Below are 18448 nucleotides of genomic sequence, written 5' to 3' on the forward strand. Positions count from 1 at the left end.
ACTGAACCGAGACAAAGAAGCACAGCAGCACGGCAGTTTGTTGTCCCTGTTTGCTCTCTCCTTTTTTTGTGGTAAATATGTGAATAAATATAAACTGCAAGAACATCCGCTTCCTGAATCTGCATTATATTGGTGCCAAAAGCTGAAACGGAAATTATTTCCCAAAGTGCCCCTGAGTTTGTCACTGAGGCAGATATCAGCGGGACCATGGCGACGCAGAACCCAACGTTGAGTTACTGGAGGAATATTTGGAAGTGTTGCTTCATAAACAATGTACTGATTGAAGCGAAAACTGAGATTCACCCATGCAAATCCAAATGAGAGCCGAGCCAATTTTAGCCCTACCATGAAACTGCTGTAAATTTGTAATTGAAAATGCTCAGGAGACATTAGCCATTTAAAACGTTTTTTTTTGTAGTCTGAGGCGGTAATTGAAAAAAAAAAAACTTAATTTATGTAAAGCTGTTTTACAACTTAAAATCCCTTTTGATGGGTACTGCTGCTTGACCCCTGAATGTAGAGTGATACTTCACTACTGAAGTAATAGTGGCTAGGGATTGCTTTGGGAAAGGGCCAAAGTTCACCACTGTAAAGGGAAGATAATTTTGGAAGCCAAAATGTTGATAAGTTACAATAAATGGTCCATGTGTGTTCTGGCATTTATCCACGACACACATTTGTAAGACATGGATGACAGAGTAATGAGCATTTTCCAGTTTCTTGTGCATGTGAGAGCTGGATTGAAATAAATAGCAACACACCACAAACTGAATGGTTATCTCTGCAACTGGTCACAACCTCTCTGATGGTTGTACAACCTCTCTGATGGTTGTGAAACCTCTTATTAAAGGGTAATTTCGTTTTTTTCAACCTCGACCCTATTTTTCCCATGTATTTGTGTGTAAGTGACTGATAGAAACAACCAATCTTTGAAATTGGTCTAGTATTAAGCATGAACGCTGTAACCGACAGCGGCAGACCGGGCTGCAATGTAACCCTATGGGGCAAATGTCCAGTGTCAATTTGGTCCACTAAAAGTGCTTTATTTTGCCCCTGACAGGCTCAGATTATTATTCTAAGAGTCTGACAACATCATGGAGTCATGGAGGTCTATCTCCCTACAGAGATAGACCTTTTTAAAACCTCTTTAAGACCTTTCAGAAACCGCTCTAAGGTTGCTAGCTCTACACCCACACATACTGTATATAAAAGCAATACTTTTAGTGTGTATAGAGCCAACATATTTTCACATGTAAATCTGTAAACTATGTGTTTATTTCAACCAAAACTAGAGTTGTGATTGTTGGAAAAGTGGAAAGACGAACCAAAACGGCTTTTCATAGTTTTATTTTGTTTCTGTTGACTTTGAATGAAGTGTAATTTACAATGCTAAAATTACTGTTTATTTACATGGAGTCTGGTGGGTTTAGCGAACGCAATTTCGTAGATGTTTTTATGTTTTAAAAAAAAAAGGATCTTACTCTTTAACAGAAAGGTCAACCTCCTTAGAAATCCTTTCCATAATGTTGTCAGGCACTTAGAATATTAATCTGAGCCTGTCAGTGGCAAAACGAGCTAAGTGAATGTAAATAGAAGCTGCACAATTGCCCTATTAACTTACATTGTAGCTTGTTTCGCTGACTGCCGACTGCAGCAATCTTGCTAAATACCGGAACAATGTCAAAGAATGCTGTTCCCATCAGTCACTTAGACACAAAAAAATAAATAAAAATAAAATATTAAGTTAACCTTTAATGCTTACTGAGTCTGTCTCAGGAATGGCAATGATAGAACGAACAAGTAAACCCAAGGACGGTTACATCCACGGTCCAAACTTAATCAAATGTGCTAATGGTCTCTTCTCGGATAAATTTCTGTCATTCAGCTGATTAAATTCTTCATTCTTCTTTTTCTTCAATCGGTCCTCCTACGATTTTATCTACATTTCTGCTTCATCTTATTTATCTCTCATCTGCCTTATTTTCTCACTCGCTCTATTTCCCAGCACTCTCTCCCCCCCTCCTACCCTCTTCATTGAGGTTGAGGTTCTGCAGGCTCTTGTTCAGGTTGCGGGCAGTGGTAGCAGCTCGGATGTTGGTGTAGGAGTTGACCGATCGCAGGCGTGGGATGGCCGGGCTGTCCCTCACTGGAGTCAGGCTACCAGGCTCTGGACGCAAACACAGCAGGATGTAAAGGTCAGAGCCAGGATCATTCCAAACAAGTGAAAACAAATGTTCCTTTGAGTGTAATGTTAGAATAAGTAACACACCATGATCAGAATGGAGTTGTTCAAAGTAGGGTTGCACAATATGAGGAAAGTATACAATATGCAATAACAATGTTGAATATTATTACTAATATTACTTGCGATAAATAAACAGATAAAGTGTACCAAGTTCTGCTGCTTTCAGTATTCTGATAAAATACAGCAAATTGCTTGTTGAATTTAAAACAAATGAAAGGAAATTATTTCCAAATTTCTTTTATTTAACAATTTGAACATTAAATTGCACACAAAAGGCAGCACTAAAGAAGAATGACAGTTCCATTTTAAAGTTCAGTTTTCTACTGATATTTTCTTTCAATTAACACAAAAAATCGGTGTCCTTCGCGATATTTCGCAGCCTTTCACGATGTGATCATTGCGCCAGTTGATATCGCGATAGCCATAAAAAGACTTTTATATTGTGCAGCTCTACCTAGTTTAAAGGAAGGCACTCTATTTTCAATACCTGAAAACGTTTGAACACAATTTACACTGAGCTTTTAACACGACACTCCAGGAGTTGTAATATCCTGACATGCAGAAAAAGCTTTCAACCAGATGGAGTAGTTTCCTTTTTAAAACTAATGAGAATTTGGGTTTAGCCCAAATTTCTTTTCATTGTTGTACACAGGTCCTTTGGCATGTATTCGTGTAACAATGTACAATCCAATCCAGGTACAGTATTTCCTTCTTCAGGAAGGGAAAAGATGAGGTTGCCCCCCTTAACCATTTACGATTCAGTCTGGTTATTAAGCCTCCTGCTATTTCATTGCGATAGAGCCGTGCATTTGAAGGAATAACTTAAAGAATTCACAGCACAATGTAGCATTATACACAGATGACCTTCTCTTATTTGTCCGAAACTTCATATCTTCAGTTCCTTCCGTTCTGGCTAAACTTTTTTTTGAGAAATTTGAGAAATTGAGAAATTTGAGAAATTGTCCAACTATAAACTAAATTTGGCGAAAAGTGAAATATATCCTGTCAACCCAGCTGCCCAAAATTGAACTTTGAAATTTGCCTTCAGGCAAGTTAGTTCTTACTTGGCACGGCGGTCCCAAGATCCTATGACCTCCTACTTAAATCTAATCTAACCTCGTTGATGAATAAATGTAGGAAAGCTTTGGAATAATGATGAACCCTTCCCCTCTCTATAGTAGAAAGCATCAACCTTATTTAAAATGACCATAGTCCATGGTTTTCAAAACATTTCAAATTTGACCCCTAAAAAGCAATTTGTCTGCCACACAGACAAATTGTCTGGAGAGACACAAGAAAGAGGGAGGTACGGCCATGTCCAATCTCTGCTATTGTTGTGCAATTAAGATTCAAAAGGTTATTTTCTGGGTCAAGAGTCATTCAAATGATAACATCCCAAGCTTGGTTGTGACACAGTCCTACAGAAGCTCAGCCAACAATCCAAAATCTGGTCACAATTTAGAAAATATTATGGCCTACACAGTTGATTGTCCAACCATCCTTTTACAGATCTGGCCTTTTGTGCCTGTCATTGAAACAAGATTCAGTTTATCAAGGACCTGTTTATAGAGCTTTTGCATCCTTTGAAAAATGTGCAATAAAATATAATATAAAAAATGTCACTAAACAACCATTGTACATACCCACAACTAAGGACTTTCTTCAAAAAGCAGTTCAGCTCATTTATACATATTTTCATTTGGTTTATTGTTTGTCAATGTTGTTATTATTTTTGTTAAATGGTCTTGAATACTGTAGTTACTATGTCCTGTTTTCTTGATTTTTATCTGGGTGGGTGGTAATGACGAAGGGGGGTGGGGGTGGGGATATGTTCTTGTTGCAAATTGTATGTCTTGTGCGTTGTGTTAAAGTTAAATAATTTGTTTTAATTTAATCATAAAAAAAAGCAGTTCAGCACCTTTTCACAAAAAAAGCTACCAAATACTCCTATCAACACTTCACATCATTTAATAAGCAGCCTAAGGGTATGATCTCTCTAACAAATTCATTGGTGAGTTGAACCTCCAGTCTATGGATACAGTGGGGAGAACAAGTATTTCATACACTGCCGATTTTGCAGGTTTTCCTACTTATAAAGCATGTAGAGGTCTGTAATTTTTATCATAGATGCATTTCAACTGTGAGAGACGGAATCTAAAACAAAAATCCAGAAAATCACATTGTATGATTTTTAAATAATTAATTTGCAATTTATTGCATGACATAAGTATTTGATCACCTACCAACCAGTAAGAATTCCGGCTCTCACAGAACTGTTAGTTTTTCTTTTAGAAGCCCTCCTGTTCTCCACTCATTACCTGTATTAACTGCACCTGTTTGAACTTACCTGTATAAAAGACACCTGTCCACACACTCAATCAAACAAACAGACAGACTCCAACCTCTCCACAATGGCCAAGACCAGAGAGCTGTGTAAGGACATCAGGGCTATAAAATAGACCTGCACAAGGCTGGGATGGGCTACAGGACAATAGGCAAGCAGCTTGGTGAGAAGGCAACAACTGTTGGCGCAATTATTAGAAAATGGAAGAAGTTCAAGATGAAGGTCAATCTCCCTCGGTCTGGGGCACCATGCAAGATCTCATCTCGTGGGGCATCAATGATCATGAGAAAGGTGAGGGATCAGCCTAGAACTACATGGCAGGACCTGGTCAAGGACCTGAATTGAGCTGGGACCACAGTCTCAAAGAAAACCATTAGTAACACACTACGCCGTCATGGATTAAAATCCTGCAGCGCACGCAAAGTCCCCTTGCTCAAGCCAGCGCATGTCCAGGCCCGTCTGAAGTTTGCCAGTGACCATGTGGATGATCCAGAGGAGGAATGGGAGAAGGTCATGTGGTCTGATGAGACAAAAATAGAGCTTTTTGGTCTAAACTCCACTCGCCGTGTTTGGAGGAAGAAGAAGGATGAGTACAACTCCAAGAAAACCATCCCAACCGTGAAGCATGGAAGTGGAAACATCATTCTTTGGGGATGCATTTCTGCAAAGGGGACAGAACGACTGCACCGTATTGAGGGGAGGATGGATGGGGCCATGTATCGCGAGACCTTGGCCAACAACCTCCTTCCCTCAGTAATAGCACTGAAGATGGGTCGTGGCTGGGTCTTCCAGCATGACAATGACCCGAAACACACAGCCAGGGCAACTAAGGAGTGGCTCCGTAAGAAGCATCTCAAGGTCCTGGAGTGGCCTAGCCAGTCTCCAGACCTGAACCCAAAAGAAAATCTTTGGAGGGAGCTGAAAGTCTGTATTGCCCAGCGACAGCCCCGAAACCTGAAGGATCTGGAGAAGGTCTGTATGGAGGAGTGGGCCAAAATCCCTGCTGAAGTGTGTGCAAACCTGGTCAAGAACTACAGGAAACGTATGATCTCTTTTATTGCATACAAAGGTTTCTGTAGCAAATATTAAGTTCTGCTTTTCTGATGTATCAAATACTTATGTCATGCAATAAAATCTTTAAATCTCTGAGCAATGCTTATAACACACACATTGAACAATTTATGGTAGCATGTAGTAAGTATTCTGTGTGCTATATTCACTTTCCTTTGTCTGTGTGTGAGAGTCGGGATATTTCTTTTGTATATATCTTGTATAATTCAATAAAGTCTGTTTTAAAAAGACAAAGCAAAGAATGAGCAACACTATGAAACCAAATGATGACTTTAAATTAGATTTCTGGCGGATTTCTCCTACACTGATCTATGGTCACAGAAACAATTTGAAGGCAATGTGACTCCCAAGATTTACACCAATTACTACCAACAGGTAATTTATGTTGACTAAGAGTGTGGAAGTATACTTCTCTCCGTGTGTGTGTGTGTGTGTACACACAGTACCTGCGGTGTTGGCTGGTGACGGCACTGTGTAGTTCTTTTCCTCTTCTATAAACTGGAGGGCAACTGTACAGAAGTTGCTTTCATATTGCACCACCAGGTGACTCAGTGCTACTACCAGCTCCTGTCAAATGTATAAAGAAAAAAAAAGTAAAACATCATGATCACTCAGTCCCTGATTATGATCGTCTTTAACTTCATTTCTCGATATCTTTAAAGCTATAGTGCGTAGTTTCTGCCGCCCCCATGAGGAATTCTAAGTAGCCTTCCGTGACCACGCACCACCCAAGTTATTAACTTAACTTCCATTTTCCTATTTAGACTGCACTCTTATTATTAAGAAGTCTAGAACACACAGACATGAGAGTGGAATCAATATCCTCATCTAACTCGCAGAAAGAAAGACTGTGCTCGTCAATTAAACTGAATGTCTTTTTTAAGAGTCTTTTTACTGCATCTAAATGCATACCAGTTGTCCTACCTGTACAACTGTATACTACTATCCCTGTATGGATGTGATATTATTTCTATCTTTGTTGTCGGTCTGGCTCAGGTTTCTTTTATTATGTAGTTTGACAGTCAGTCATAACGGAAAAGAACATAAACTACTTTAACGTAGATTTTCTTTAGGGCTTTATTAGGCGGTATCGGATCGGTGCATAAACTCCAGTACTTCCCGATACCAGCGTTTTAGGCAGTATCGGAGCCGATACAGATACTGGTATCGGTACATCTCTATATCATATACCTCAAATAGAAGTATTTTAAACTAAGTAAAGCGCTGTAATGTGACACATAGTGACATAGAACACTAAAAACAGAGCGGCAGTTACTGGTTGTATTTAGCCGCTACAGAGCTCCGGGACGCCGGCTACCAGCGGCAGTTGTTTAGCCGCCAATAGGTGACTGTGAGCCGGCTACAGGCACCGCCAGATGACGCTCCTTTCAGGGGCCGTGGTAGTGGAGTTTAGCCAGAAAAAGTGAGCGTCATGCGACGATGACAGTTAAGTTTAGGCACCAAAACGACTAGTTAGTTAAGTTCAGGAAAAAGATCGTGGTTGGATTAAAACACTCCCGAGGAACGGACGAGCGTTCCCTGGGTGAAAGTATTCTGTTTCCGCCGCAAAGTGAACTCCGCTCTCTGGCTTGAAAGCACTGTGTTTTATGTTGACACCATGTTGTGCTATTTTATTTTAAGATTATTTTCCATTGGATATTGAAGTTCATAAATAAGTGTTTTGACATGGCTGGTCGAGTGGCACTATCCATGGTATTGAAAGGGGGATTTAATAATTGCATGTTTTGTTGTGCATGATCAAAAAAACATCCCTACCACTGCTTTTTTCACAAATCGCACCCTGCATATAATATGACAAACTGTATGTATTTTGTGTGTGTGGGTGTTGCAGAGACCTTGCGGACCACAGGGCTGCCATCGTTGATGAGCTGGGCCAGCATCATGGCCACGTTGTGGTCGATGGTGGTGGAGTGGTCCGTCCTCTCAGCAGAGTTTCCCACAAATGTCCCCAGAGCAAAGACAGCGGCACACCTCACCTGCAGCGGGACAAACGCAACAACTCTTTCAACTTCATTCCCCTTGGTTCAATAAAGCTCTTGTGTTGACACAATTTAAAAACACAAGGTTAACGCTTTTTTGATATGGTTGGATGTTTGGTCAGTCTTAGTCCCACATTGCCAGACCTATCTCCACAGCCACAGATACATTCTCGGATAGGAAAAAAAAACTCTCTGGATTGTTTGCATTTCTTTAAACTAGGGCTGTCAATCGATTAAAAAATGTAATCTAATTAATTACATACTCTGTGATTAATTAATCGAAATTAACCGCATACATAATTAACGGTGCCTGAACCGATACTTTTTAAGAAAGTAAAAAAAGAAAAGAAAAAAAAGGGTACTAAACAACAGTTGGTGACATTAAAGAACGGCTTGTTTATTGCTAAGATATGGTCAAAATTAAATGATTTAATAATAATGTATAACAATAACTTATTTCACTAGTAAATTGCTGTTGAACGACAAAAACAACCACCAGATGGGAAAAGGACATTTACAATAACTTCAAATGCACCACGAGGCTGTAGTTTACCAGTTTCATTGAACGCAGCATCTTGTTGTTTTTCCGACGGCAGCTGCAGATTGTTACATCCCGGTGTTGAATCCTCTACAGTAAAACACAGTCAAACTTTACACCGTTTAGTGTTAGCTGTTAGCATTTTAACCGTTTTTAATCCAGCTACTAGCTAGCGGTAGGCTAACATTAGCTGCTGTCGAGTATAGTGTTAACTAGCGTCACGTGCAGCGGTGTTTGTGTTGCCTGTATCGTCTGTTTCAGAGCATCAGAGAGAAGCGCAGACATATCAGTGGCACCAGATTTCGGTAGCCAGGGTTGGCAGAAAGAAGATTTTTACAAGTAAATGTTCCAACTAATAATCCAGGCAGAACATTCTCGTCTCCCTCCTTCATTTTACAGTCCAATGGTGGCTAGAATGTCCCGGGTCAAACGTCAATATGGAATGGATTAATCTGCGTTATTGTTTTTTAACGCGTTATTTTTTCTCAGATTAGTTAATCGAAATTAACGCGTTATTTTGACAGCCCTACTTTAAACCAATCACAATCGTCTTGGGCGGTGCTAAGCTCCGGACGCAGCGACGGTGGCTCTGCAAAATAGTCTCAGAAAGAAACTTGTTTTGGTGGAACATTTGCACCCTGCAAAAGAAAACGCCTCATACAATATTAAATTACATTAACTGTTCACACAATACAGTAACGTGAGCTATTTAAATCTGGATACAATCAGTCCCAAAACGTTCCAGTTAGAGAGTAAATGCCATAAATGTATTCTTTGTAAATCTTTCCAATCATCCCTGAAAGAACCAAGCAGGCCTGCCTTGTTTCACGATCCAATTTTTCATCAAAACTTGCCATTTTCAGAGCAGCTTGCTAGCTCGAAGTTTGTTTTTGTGAAACCAGTGATTGAAAGTTTTAGAGTTAATTGTCTCAATCCTCTCTAAAGGTATTCCTATGAAATGCAGTGGAGATGATCAGTGCTGTGAGCTCCAGTGAGATGCTTTTTCTCACTTAGCTCATTACTTTCTCTGCTCGCTTCATTGGATGTTTAATCCAAACTTTCTGTCACAAAGAAGGAATATTCCATTAGGGACTGAATTCACAAATTGAACCAAATCACAATAATGAATATTTGGGTGCATTGTTTGTTGTGGAGACAGAAAACCCCTTATTTCTTTTGTTGCAAGAACGAAGATGCATCACCACAGCTACTTCATAACGTTGTGATGCAGCTTTAGTGATTCTACAGTACACAGATGTTGCTTTGTTATTGATTGCTTCGCTCCAATTAAAATGATGAGCTAAGACATTTTGGATGAACATATTGTAATTTCATTTCTAAGAAGCGGAATAAAAGAAAGTCATAAAAGCACTGTGACTTGAAAGCAAATTAAAACACACAACTATAATACTGGAAAGCATTATAATGTTTCCCACATTCATATGCACATTAGACAGTTGGACCTTAACATATTCAGTATATTTGTTGGGGGAATTGAATGCCTTTTATTGATAGATGGAGAGAGATGGGAAACAAGCCGTTAAAGTCCCTGACTGGACTCTAGGCCACTAGGGCAACCCTGACATTATAAACTTTACAAAAGTAGTATCTGTTGTTTTTATGTTTGACTGTAAAGGTGTTTATGACATTGTTTCGGACTCCTGCACATGTCCTGCTGCCACAATTTAAAAGCTGTTTGCCTTTCTCTCTGTTCAGTGACATTAAGGTTGACAATGTCTGCGTTAGTACAATGTGTGTGCTCAAAAACCTGTGTGTGCTGTAGTGACTTGCAAACTATGACTAAACACCAGTGCCATCTTAGCTGACCTTTCCTTAAACTTAATTAAACTATGCTTAATCGCAGATCTACTACTATTGATACCACAGCGTGCAAGCTGTCTCAATCTAACACCCGAGGAGAATTCCAAAATGCTGTGTTCTATTTCGTTACAATTTGATGCAGTCAATTATAATCAGTCAGTCTGAGTCTCCAGACTGACTGATCTTAATTAAATAACACACACACACACACACAAAATTCATGATGTAAAATAAATAACCTGGAAATGCAGCTGGACAAGTACAAGTGCTTTGTGTGCGCACAGACAGATGTGTCTGCAGACCTCAGTTTCAACCCTACGGCCAAAGCAGCTGTCCAAGGGAAGGAGGAAGTTACTGGTGGAAACAGATGTTCCTTGTGTGATCTTGTGTGATCATGTGTGTGTGTGTGTGTGTGTGTGTGTGTGTGTGTGTGTGTGTGAATACATGCAAATATGTGCAGTGTGTGAGTGAGGGCACCAAGTGTTTGGGTGAACTTCAGGGCAAACTCTGCCTCGCTCTCCCTCTGGTCCACACACGACCCAGTCATATGCTGACCGTGTTTTAATACGGTGGGTCCAAGCGGTTATGGCCTGTGTGGGTCTGCTCCATGTGTGTGTGTGTGTGTGTGTGTGTGTGTGTGTGTGTGTGTTTTACAAAATTGTTTCTTATTAGTGTGTATGAACAGGTTAGCCCTGCAGGACACCTGTGTATACCAGATTATTAATAATTTTCTCATTGTTTTTAGAATGTACTTTTGGTCTTGTTTTGAATACAAGATATGATTTTGTTTTGTGTTGAGCAAGTTGTGTGTACTAGGGGTTACTAGTCAGGACCTACAGCTGTCAATAAAGACTTACGGGCCCCATTTTCACGGCGGAACAACTAACAATTGGTTTTGTCTTTGTTCAATTGCAAGATGTTCTCTGACATCCAAAGAATAATATCATCAATACACTGAGTCAGGGGTATGGGATCTAGGTCATCAGGAATAAGGGGTATATACAGTTATGAATCATCCGCTTAATTATGGTCATTTATTATGTGTTTCTGTATAAGATGTGAAAGTGGGAGCAAATAGAGATTGAATAGTAGTGCTCCAAGAATCGAACCTTGGGGCACTCCACACAAGACCTACTCTGTCTGAGGAGAAGCCTCCAATGGACACAAAGCACTGCCTGTCCTGTAGGTAGGTTTAGAACCAGTTTAGAACTGGCCTGAATAGGCCCACCCATTTTTCTAACATCTCTAGAAAATGGGGGTCGGTAACAATTATAAAACATTATTTGACCTTAAAACTAGGCTAAAAAGTTGGCATACGGAGTGGAGGAAGTGACAAACCAATTCAAGAGAATAGAAATAAAAAATAAAGATAATTGAAACATTGTTGATTATTGAAATAAGAAATGCAAACTCTTAACAGATGTTTGTGATACGAGTGTAACAACCAAGCAATCTACTTTTATCTGGACAAAAAAAGGAAAGGAAAAAGATTACACATATTACTAACAAAAATCTAAATGCATAATCTTGGATAACCATGCATAATTTAATCAATTGCAAAAGAAGATATTATGGCTTATTGAATTGCCGTTTTTTCTCCTGAAATGTACCTGAACTCTGGTATTAACCTCTCACCTCAGGGATGGGATCTGACAGCAGGGTGTAGAGCTTCTCGTGGGCGCTGTCCCGAACTCCGCACCAGCGTGCCGGTTCAAAGTTCTGCCAGATGCGGCCCAGGCAAATGGCCACCCACTGGCGGAGCAAGGGGTGGGGGTCTGACAGCTGCTCCAGGCAGTTGGCTATTAGGTTGCCCTGTAGACAGGCCTCCTGGTGGGGGGGAGAGGAGAGTGAGAGGAGGGATGATGCAGAATGAGTGTGAAAGATTCAGTTGAGTCAAGAAATGTAGAACAATTTTAAGGACTGTGAGTAGGGCTGGGCAATATATCCATATCGTGATATGAGACTAGAGATCGTCTTAAATTTTGGATATCGTAATATCCTGATGACATAAGTGTTGTCTTTTACTGGTTTTAAAGGCTGCATTAGAGTAAAGTGATGTACTTTTCTGAACTTACCAGACTGTTACTATATATATATACACCTCGCTGTACTATTATTTGCCTTTTCCCCACTTAGACATTATGTCCACATTACTGGTGATTATTTATCTAAAATCTAAGTGTGAAGATATTTTGTTAAAGCACCAATTGTCAACCCTAGAATATCGCCGCAATATCGATATCGAGGTATTTGGACAAGAATATCGTGATATCTGATTTTCTCCATATCGCCCAGCCCTAACTGTGAGGAACCGTTTAACTGAAACAGTTAAAAGGCCATTTGTGTAAGACATAATTTCCCATGGGTTACCACCTATTAAAAACACACTGGACTTGAAACTGTGGTAGTCAACACTGACCTGCCAGTAAATAACAGTATGTGCATCATACAAAAGTCTTAACCCTGCTGAGCAGCACAGAGGCTCCAGGCTCGGAGCAGACGTGTACCTCATTAGCCAGTTAATCACCACTAACCAGTAACCTGATGGACAACACGATTATGAGCTCTGCAGCAGTGCAACTGACTCCTTTGAACCCCTTCAGCCCTCTTCAAATATTCTATTGTGAACAAAAGGTAATTGGTACATCAAGGCTTATGGCAGTCTAAAGAGCGATGGAAGAGCTCTATTCAAAACCCTTGCAAAACTTTCTTTTTCATTACATCAATTGGTGCTGAACTGAATTAATTAAGTACTTTTAAGTTGCCTTCGTTTTTCTTCTTTTCGTTAGGTAACACAAATACAGTGCGTTTGTTGACTGTAAAAGACACTGAACTTACAGCAAAATCTAAATGAAAGTATAGTACAGGCCCGGTTGGAATTACAAGTACAACAATGGATTACGTGTTAAAAGTCAACGTATATTTATTTCAACAGCATTAATTCCAAAAACCAAGTAACGCTGTACTCACCCCCCTGCTGCTCTCAGTTCCTCTTTTTAACAGAAATACTGTTTTGAGTCACTTTTTGATTCCAATCACTTCCACTTTGCCGTTATTTTGTTCAGTGTCTACTGTCAATAAAACAATTCCTGCGCATGTTTTACATGAAAAAAACTACCAGAAAAGGAGAGTTTGTGCCCTGTGAGACACTTTGAGGCCTTTACTGAGAAAGATATGTGCTTGAGGTGGTGTGTTTAATTAATTCCAGTCTGTTCTACTTTGGTATTTTTTCAATCTGTGTTAAAGGTCCCATGGCATGACAATTTCACTTTATGAGGTTTTTTAACATTAATTGAGTTGAGTTGAGTTCCCCTAGGCTGCCTATGGCCCCCAGTGGCTAGAAATGGCAATAGGTGTAAACCAAGCTCTGGGTATCCTGCTCTACCTTTGAGAAAATGAAAGCTCAGATGGGCCGATCTGGAATCTTGCTCCTCATGACGTCATAAGGAGGAAGGTTACCTCCTCTTTCTCTGCTTTGCCCGCCCAGAGAATTTGGCCCACCCATGAGAAAGAGCTTGTTTTCATGGCTTGAAATGAGCGAAGCATTGCAGTTGGTCAAGGCCACACCCCCACCCTCCACCTTGCCCCCCCCTCTCTCCTCCTCATTAGCATTTAAAGCTACAGACACAGAAATAGAACATCCTAAGTATGATGCTGTTAATAAAATGCAACACTTCCGATATAGATGCTTTAGGGTAAAAGCCTTGCTGTGGCTTAAAGTACATGATACCTCCCTTTTCCTGGGAGGCTTTTAATGCTGCAAGAGGCGTTCACTTTAAATGACAGTAGCTTAACATTGATTAAAAAAATCTGCAAAGTAGAACAGACAGGTATGAATGAAAACATTATTTCTGTTAGAAAGAGCAGCGGATTGGCGAGTATGACAATAGTGCTATGTGCAGTGTTGGGGCGTTACTAGTTACATGGACACACGTTAAAAATTTAATTACAAAATAAAGGTAACTAATCGGTTAAAGTGAAAAAAAAGATTTAATTGAATTACAGTTACCTATGAAAATGTTCATGATTGCACTGGGGGTTACCTCTGAATATTTTCTGTATACAGCTAGGCTATATGTTGAATAATATTATATTTGTTGCTTTGCATGTTTTTCATGTGCACAATGTCTTCTTTTGCCATGTCCAGCCACAGCCGTTTAGTAAAGTTTGATGCTATTCTGATGAGGAAGGGTTGAGTTTGCACTAACAGCAAATGGCAAACTAAATATGGGCAGATCAGAAAACACGGACAGAAATTACTAAAATCTAAAAAAAATATACGTAAAAACTGAAAATTAGGAACAAAGACCTGCCTGTTTGGTTTCTTTTGCAGTATATATAAATACAATACATACATAACGGCATTTGTGGTGACTAAGACGTTATGGTAATCTAACAATATATCTAACAATAATCTAGTCCTATCAACAACACGACAGTCATGTGCGTCAGCACACTGATGCTGCTGGCGAACACAAAAGCTGTAATGCATCAACTCACACCCACACGAGCCACAACAAATGGAACCGTTTGGTGTGCTCAGAAACCTTCTTTGTCTCCTACAGATTGAGGCGTCATCAAAAAACATATTTTATCAGCAGCGACACAATGCGCGTTCGTCTCCCTCTCCCCCCATGTCTACTTTCTTCACGTACCTTAGATTGCTAGTATCTGGTTCCCTCAGCTCTAAACAAGTCTCCCAGCTGAACACTGGAATATTAAGACGGCAGTGCTCGCTGACATGTTTGCAACAGCGAGCAGTAATGAGCGCTGTTATTAAAAGTAAGAGGGGTAAATAATGAAGATGCAGGCAGAGAGTCTCTCTGTAATTTTTTTTGGGAGGGTGGGGTGCATCTATTATTTACAGGTTTGTGAGAGAGGTAGGAGCATTTAGGAACTGTGGTATGGAAGAAGAATGGGTGTTTCTGAGCTTGAGAGCACATAGCACAATAGCTTTTTTGTCACATTTATATTATGTTGAGAGAGAGAGAGCGAAAGAGGGAGAGAGAGAGAGAGAGAGAGAGAGAGAGAGAGAGAGAGTGAGAGAGAGGGAGAGAGAGGGAGAGAGAGAGAGATTGAGGGAGGGAGAGGGAGAGAGAGAGAGAGACTACTGTCAGGTAATAAAGAAACAATATGTCAAATGACATTTGCAACTAGACCGAAAAATAACTGCAGAGAGCAGGAGAGTGGATGCAAAAGGGAGTAATGGTGGAATATTTCTTTGTGAAAGTGTGTGTGTGTGTGTGTGTGTGTGTGTGTGTGTGTGTGTGTGTGTACTCCATGAAATGACTAGCTACATCATCCCAACATCGCACCCATGGACGTTTGATCAGCATCCGGCACAAAAGGCTTCTGGGATTGAACACTGGAGGCCAGGAACAGGCCGAGGTGACACTTGATGTGATAAAGTGTCACCATGGAGGTGGCTGAGACGGAGACGGAGATTATAGAGGTGGTTGTTGGTGACAAAACTGTCACATAACCAATATCTCCCAGAAACACACAATGGGCGATATAAAGCAATCTCTCAAAGTGACGGCTGGCCCCGAAAGAACCTGCCGAGGTTCTGGTGAGGGAAGTGCATGAAAAATTTGGTTCATTCTCCGCTTGGGCTACTGGCAAGCAAACACACAGCAGTGCGGAAATCCACACGTATCCAACACACACGCACACACCTGTCCTGTGTTGTAGCTGTTGACGATAACAGCCAATATGAAGACAGCCATGGTTCGATGCTCAGCCTGTAACAAAGAGAAGGAACAGTGAGATCTTATCTTACGTCAAAATATCTACTTTCATACTACAGGCGGACGCTTTTCTGTTGAACTCTTCAACTCCTTTCAGTAAAGTAATAAGCTTAGCCTCAATATCAAAAGGAGAGGAAAAATATTTATCCCTATTATATTTTTACAAAATCCCACGTGTCACATTCTTCACAAATGGGACTGGCAGATACTCACTGGCATGTAACTGTCGGCCAACACCGACAGGAAGTACTTGTGTCCGTTGTCTTTCACCAGGTCAGCTTGACATGACTGCAGAGACAGATACAGAGACAGACAGAGAGAGACACACACAAAGAGGAAAAAGTTTCACTTCATTGCAGATGTTGCTTCAGGTCACTTTATACTCACACAGAATTCACAGCATTCCTGTTATAGGGAGCATTTGTCTGTTTCTCCCATGGCAGTCTCTCCAAACCCTGAATGCATGGCACACAGTTGAATGGTTGTTTTCACTGAAAATGTCCTATGTACAGGGTTTCTGCAGGTTTCAACAAGTTAAATATAAGACTTTTTAAGACCTTTATGAATTAAATTTAAGACTTATATCATGACATTAAAGTACGATGAAATGCAGGGTCACGGAAGTACTAGCGAAGTAAATAATTAAGTACATTTATTCAAATTGAATAAAAGCGACACGGAGTAATAATAATCTGTACATATACAGCGAATTGTATTTGAACAAAAAAAAGAAAGAACTACAACACCACGGAATTAAAAAAAAAGAGCATTAGAGCAAAGGTAGCCTTATATGGACGTAGGAAAATAAAGTTTTAAATAATAGGTCTTAAATAATAAAAAATATTTAAGACCTAGAACACAATACATCAGCAAATTTAACTTGACTTTTTAAGGCCTAAAATTTTAGACTTTTTTAAGACCCCGCGGAAACCATGTATGTAGGCGTATGGGAAAATAAAACTTAAGTTTATTGTCTATGATTCTGAATCATTTAACTTGTTCCAAAAAACATAACTTGATGCTACTTTAGGATTTATTCATGGTTTGCAGTCTGCTGCAATATGAAACATAACTAGCAGTTCAGCTTACCAGTCTAGGTCACTGTTTGATTGAAACATTAACATAACTAACTAGAATCATTACTTGTGGTTGTATTCCTCAGCCAAGTTGCAGTTCACATCCATGTCTGTCCAGACACATGTGGTATATGTAGTAAAGAAATTTCATAAAAATGGTAAGTGTATTTTTTGGGTGAAATGTGGATGCTTCAAACAACTTTTTCAACCGGCAGCACAAAAGATCTATACAATCACCCCAGTTTCAAGATAAGTGTCACCAACTCCGTTTCCGACCAAATGTCTCCTCTTCTGCGGAGTTATGGCGTCGAATGAGAAAAGTGTTTTTGCAGAACATTATGATGTCCCAGTGAAGTTAACCTTTGGGATATAAAATGTCATCACTTCATCCTATTTGACATTTGTGTGAAATGTGAATTCTTAAGTTAGGACAGAAAAACATGTTTTGTGAGGTAACAGTGAACTTTGACCACCAAACCCAAATCATTTATCTAATTAGTGGGAATGCTGTTCAACAGCATTCCAACTATTTAGTGGGGATGCTGATTCAGCAGCATTCCAACTATTGTTATTCTGTTCGACCATTTTTATTATTCCGTACGTTTTTTGGCTCTCCGTAACTTCTGCATACGTTCAGCTATTAAAACCATTCAACTTTTAAAATGTTCAGCTCTTTCAGCTAATGATGGGACTTCTTCAACTTTTTTTCTACTATTTATACTTTTTAAAATATTAAGCCAAAACACTTTTTTTTTTTAACATTGAAGTCAATGAGAGTATGCTTCAAATCCTTAAAATCTTCTTCCGCTCCCAAAAGATTCAGCTCCTTTGTACTTTCACCTACAGACACCAAACAAACTTTAAAATGTTCACAAAATCTTCAGGCTATATCTTCGTTTGATATATTTTACAGTTTTTGTGATAAAGCTGTTTAAGTTTAGTGTGTATGGTAAGAGTGTGTATGGCTTCTGCCAGAGTGAGTGATGTCATCAAGTAGTGTGGGGAGCCTTAAAAAATGATCTTTGTCCCTTCTCTATAAATTGCTCTCACACCCACAATTTTTACTTGTCATACACATTTATACATCAAAACGTACGTATTTTTGTCTAGTTTCAGCCAATGTGCTCATTTATGCGATTTGAGTTATACATTTGGCTTGATGAGCTTGGCTTGAACAGTTCCAAATCTTCCTCCATTCGCTGCCATGTTAAACATCCTCCACATTTCCCAGCAAAACTCATAGCGAACCACTTTTTTTAAAATCACTGATATGCCCACATTTTTAAGTTTATCCACATAAACTTTATATTGATGCGTTCACAAAGGCGTTGTGGTAGTCACGATTACATCATTTGACTGATACACCTTATCGTTTCAGCAGTCTGAGCCTTTATTTGAGAGCTTGCTCTGTGTCTTTGAATAGCTCCAGTGGGGCACAGCTGACAGTTTCAGCAGGTGACACGGTTGTTAACCTGATTAAAGATCAAAGAGATCTCATCACAGACTTCAAAGGATGTTTTCACTGGTCATACGTTACCATGACAACACTTTCACAGACAGTTGAATTGAATACTACAGGCAGTAATATGAACATTAGTCTATATGT

The 18448-nt window shown here is 39.7% G+C and overlaps 1 protein-coding gene across 4 annotated transcripts in view; it reads right to left on the minus strand.

The window, feature by feature from the left end:
• Positions 1-18448, minus strand: part of rptor (regulatory associated protein of MTOR, complex 1) — a 231411-nt gene that overhangs the window by 59357 nt on the left and 153606 nt on the right. For all 4 annotated transcript variants that reach the window (XM_078265674.1, XM_078265658.1, XM_078265666.1 and 1 more), the window contains exons 15-20: positions 15980-16054; positions 15695-15760; positions 11655-11846; positions 7517-7657; positions 6107-6227; positions 2027-2167 (exon numbers count right to left, since the gene is read on the minus strand). In XM_078265674.1, the coding sequence (XP_078121800.1) occupies positions 2027-2167; positions 6107-6227; positions 7517-7657; positions 11655-11846; positions 15695-15760; positions 15980-16054 (736 nt within the window). The remainder of the gene's footprint in view (positions 1-2026; positions 2168-6106; positions 6228-7516; positions 7658-11654; positions 11847-15694; positions 15761-15979; positions 16055-18448) is intronic.

Source organism: Sander vitreus, chromosome 2, assembly GCF_031162955.1.
Source record: "Sander vitreus isolate 19-12246 chromosome 2, sanVit1, whole genome shotgun sequence".
NCBI classification, from domain to species: domain Eukaryota; kingdom Metazoa; phylum Chordata; class Actinopteri; order Perciformes; family Percidae; genus Sander; species Sander vitreus.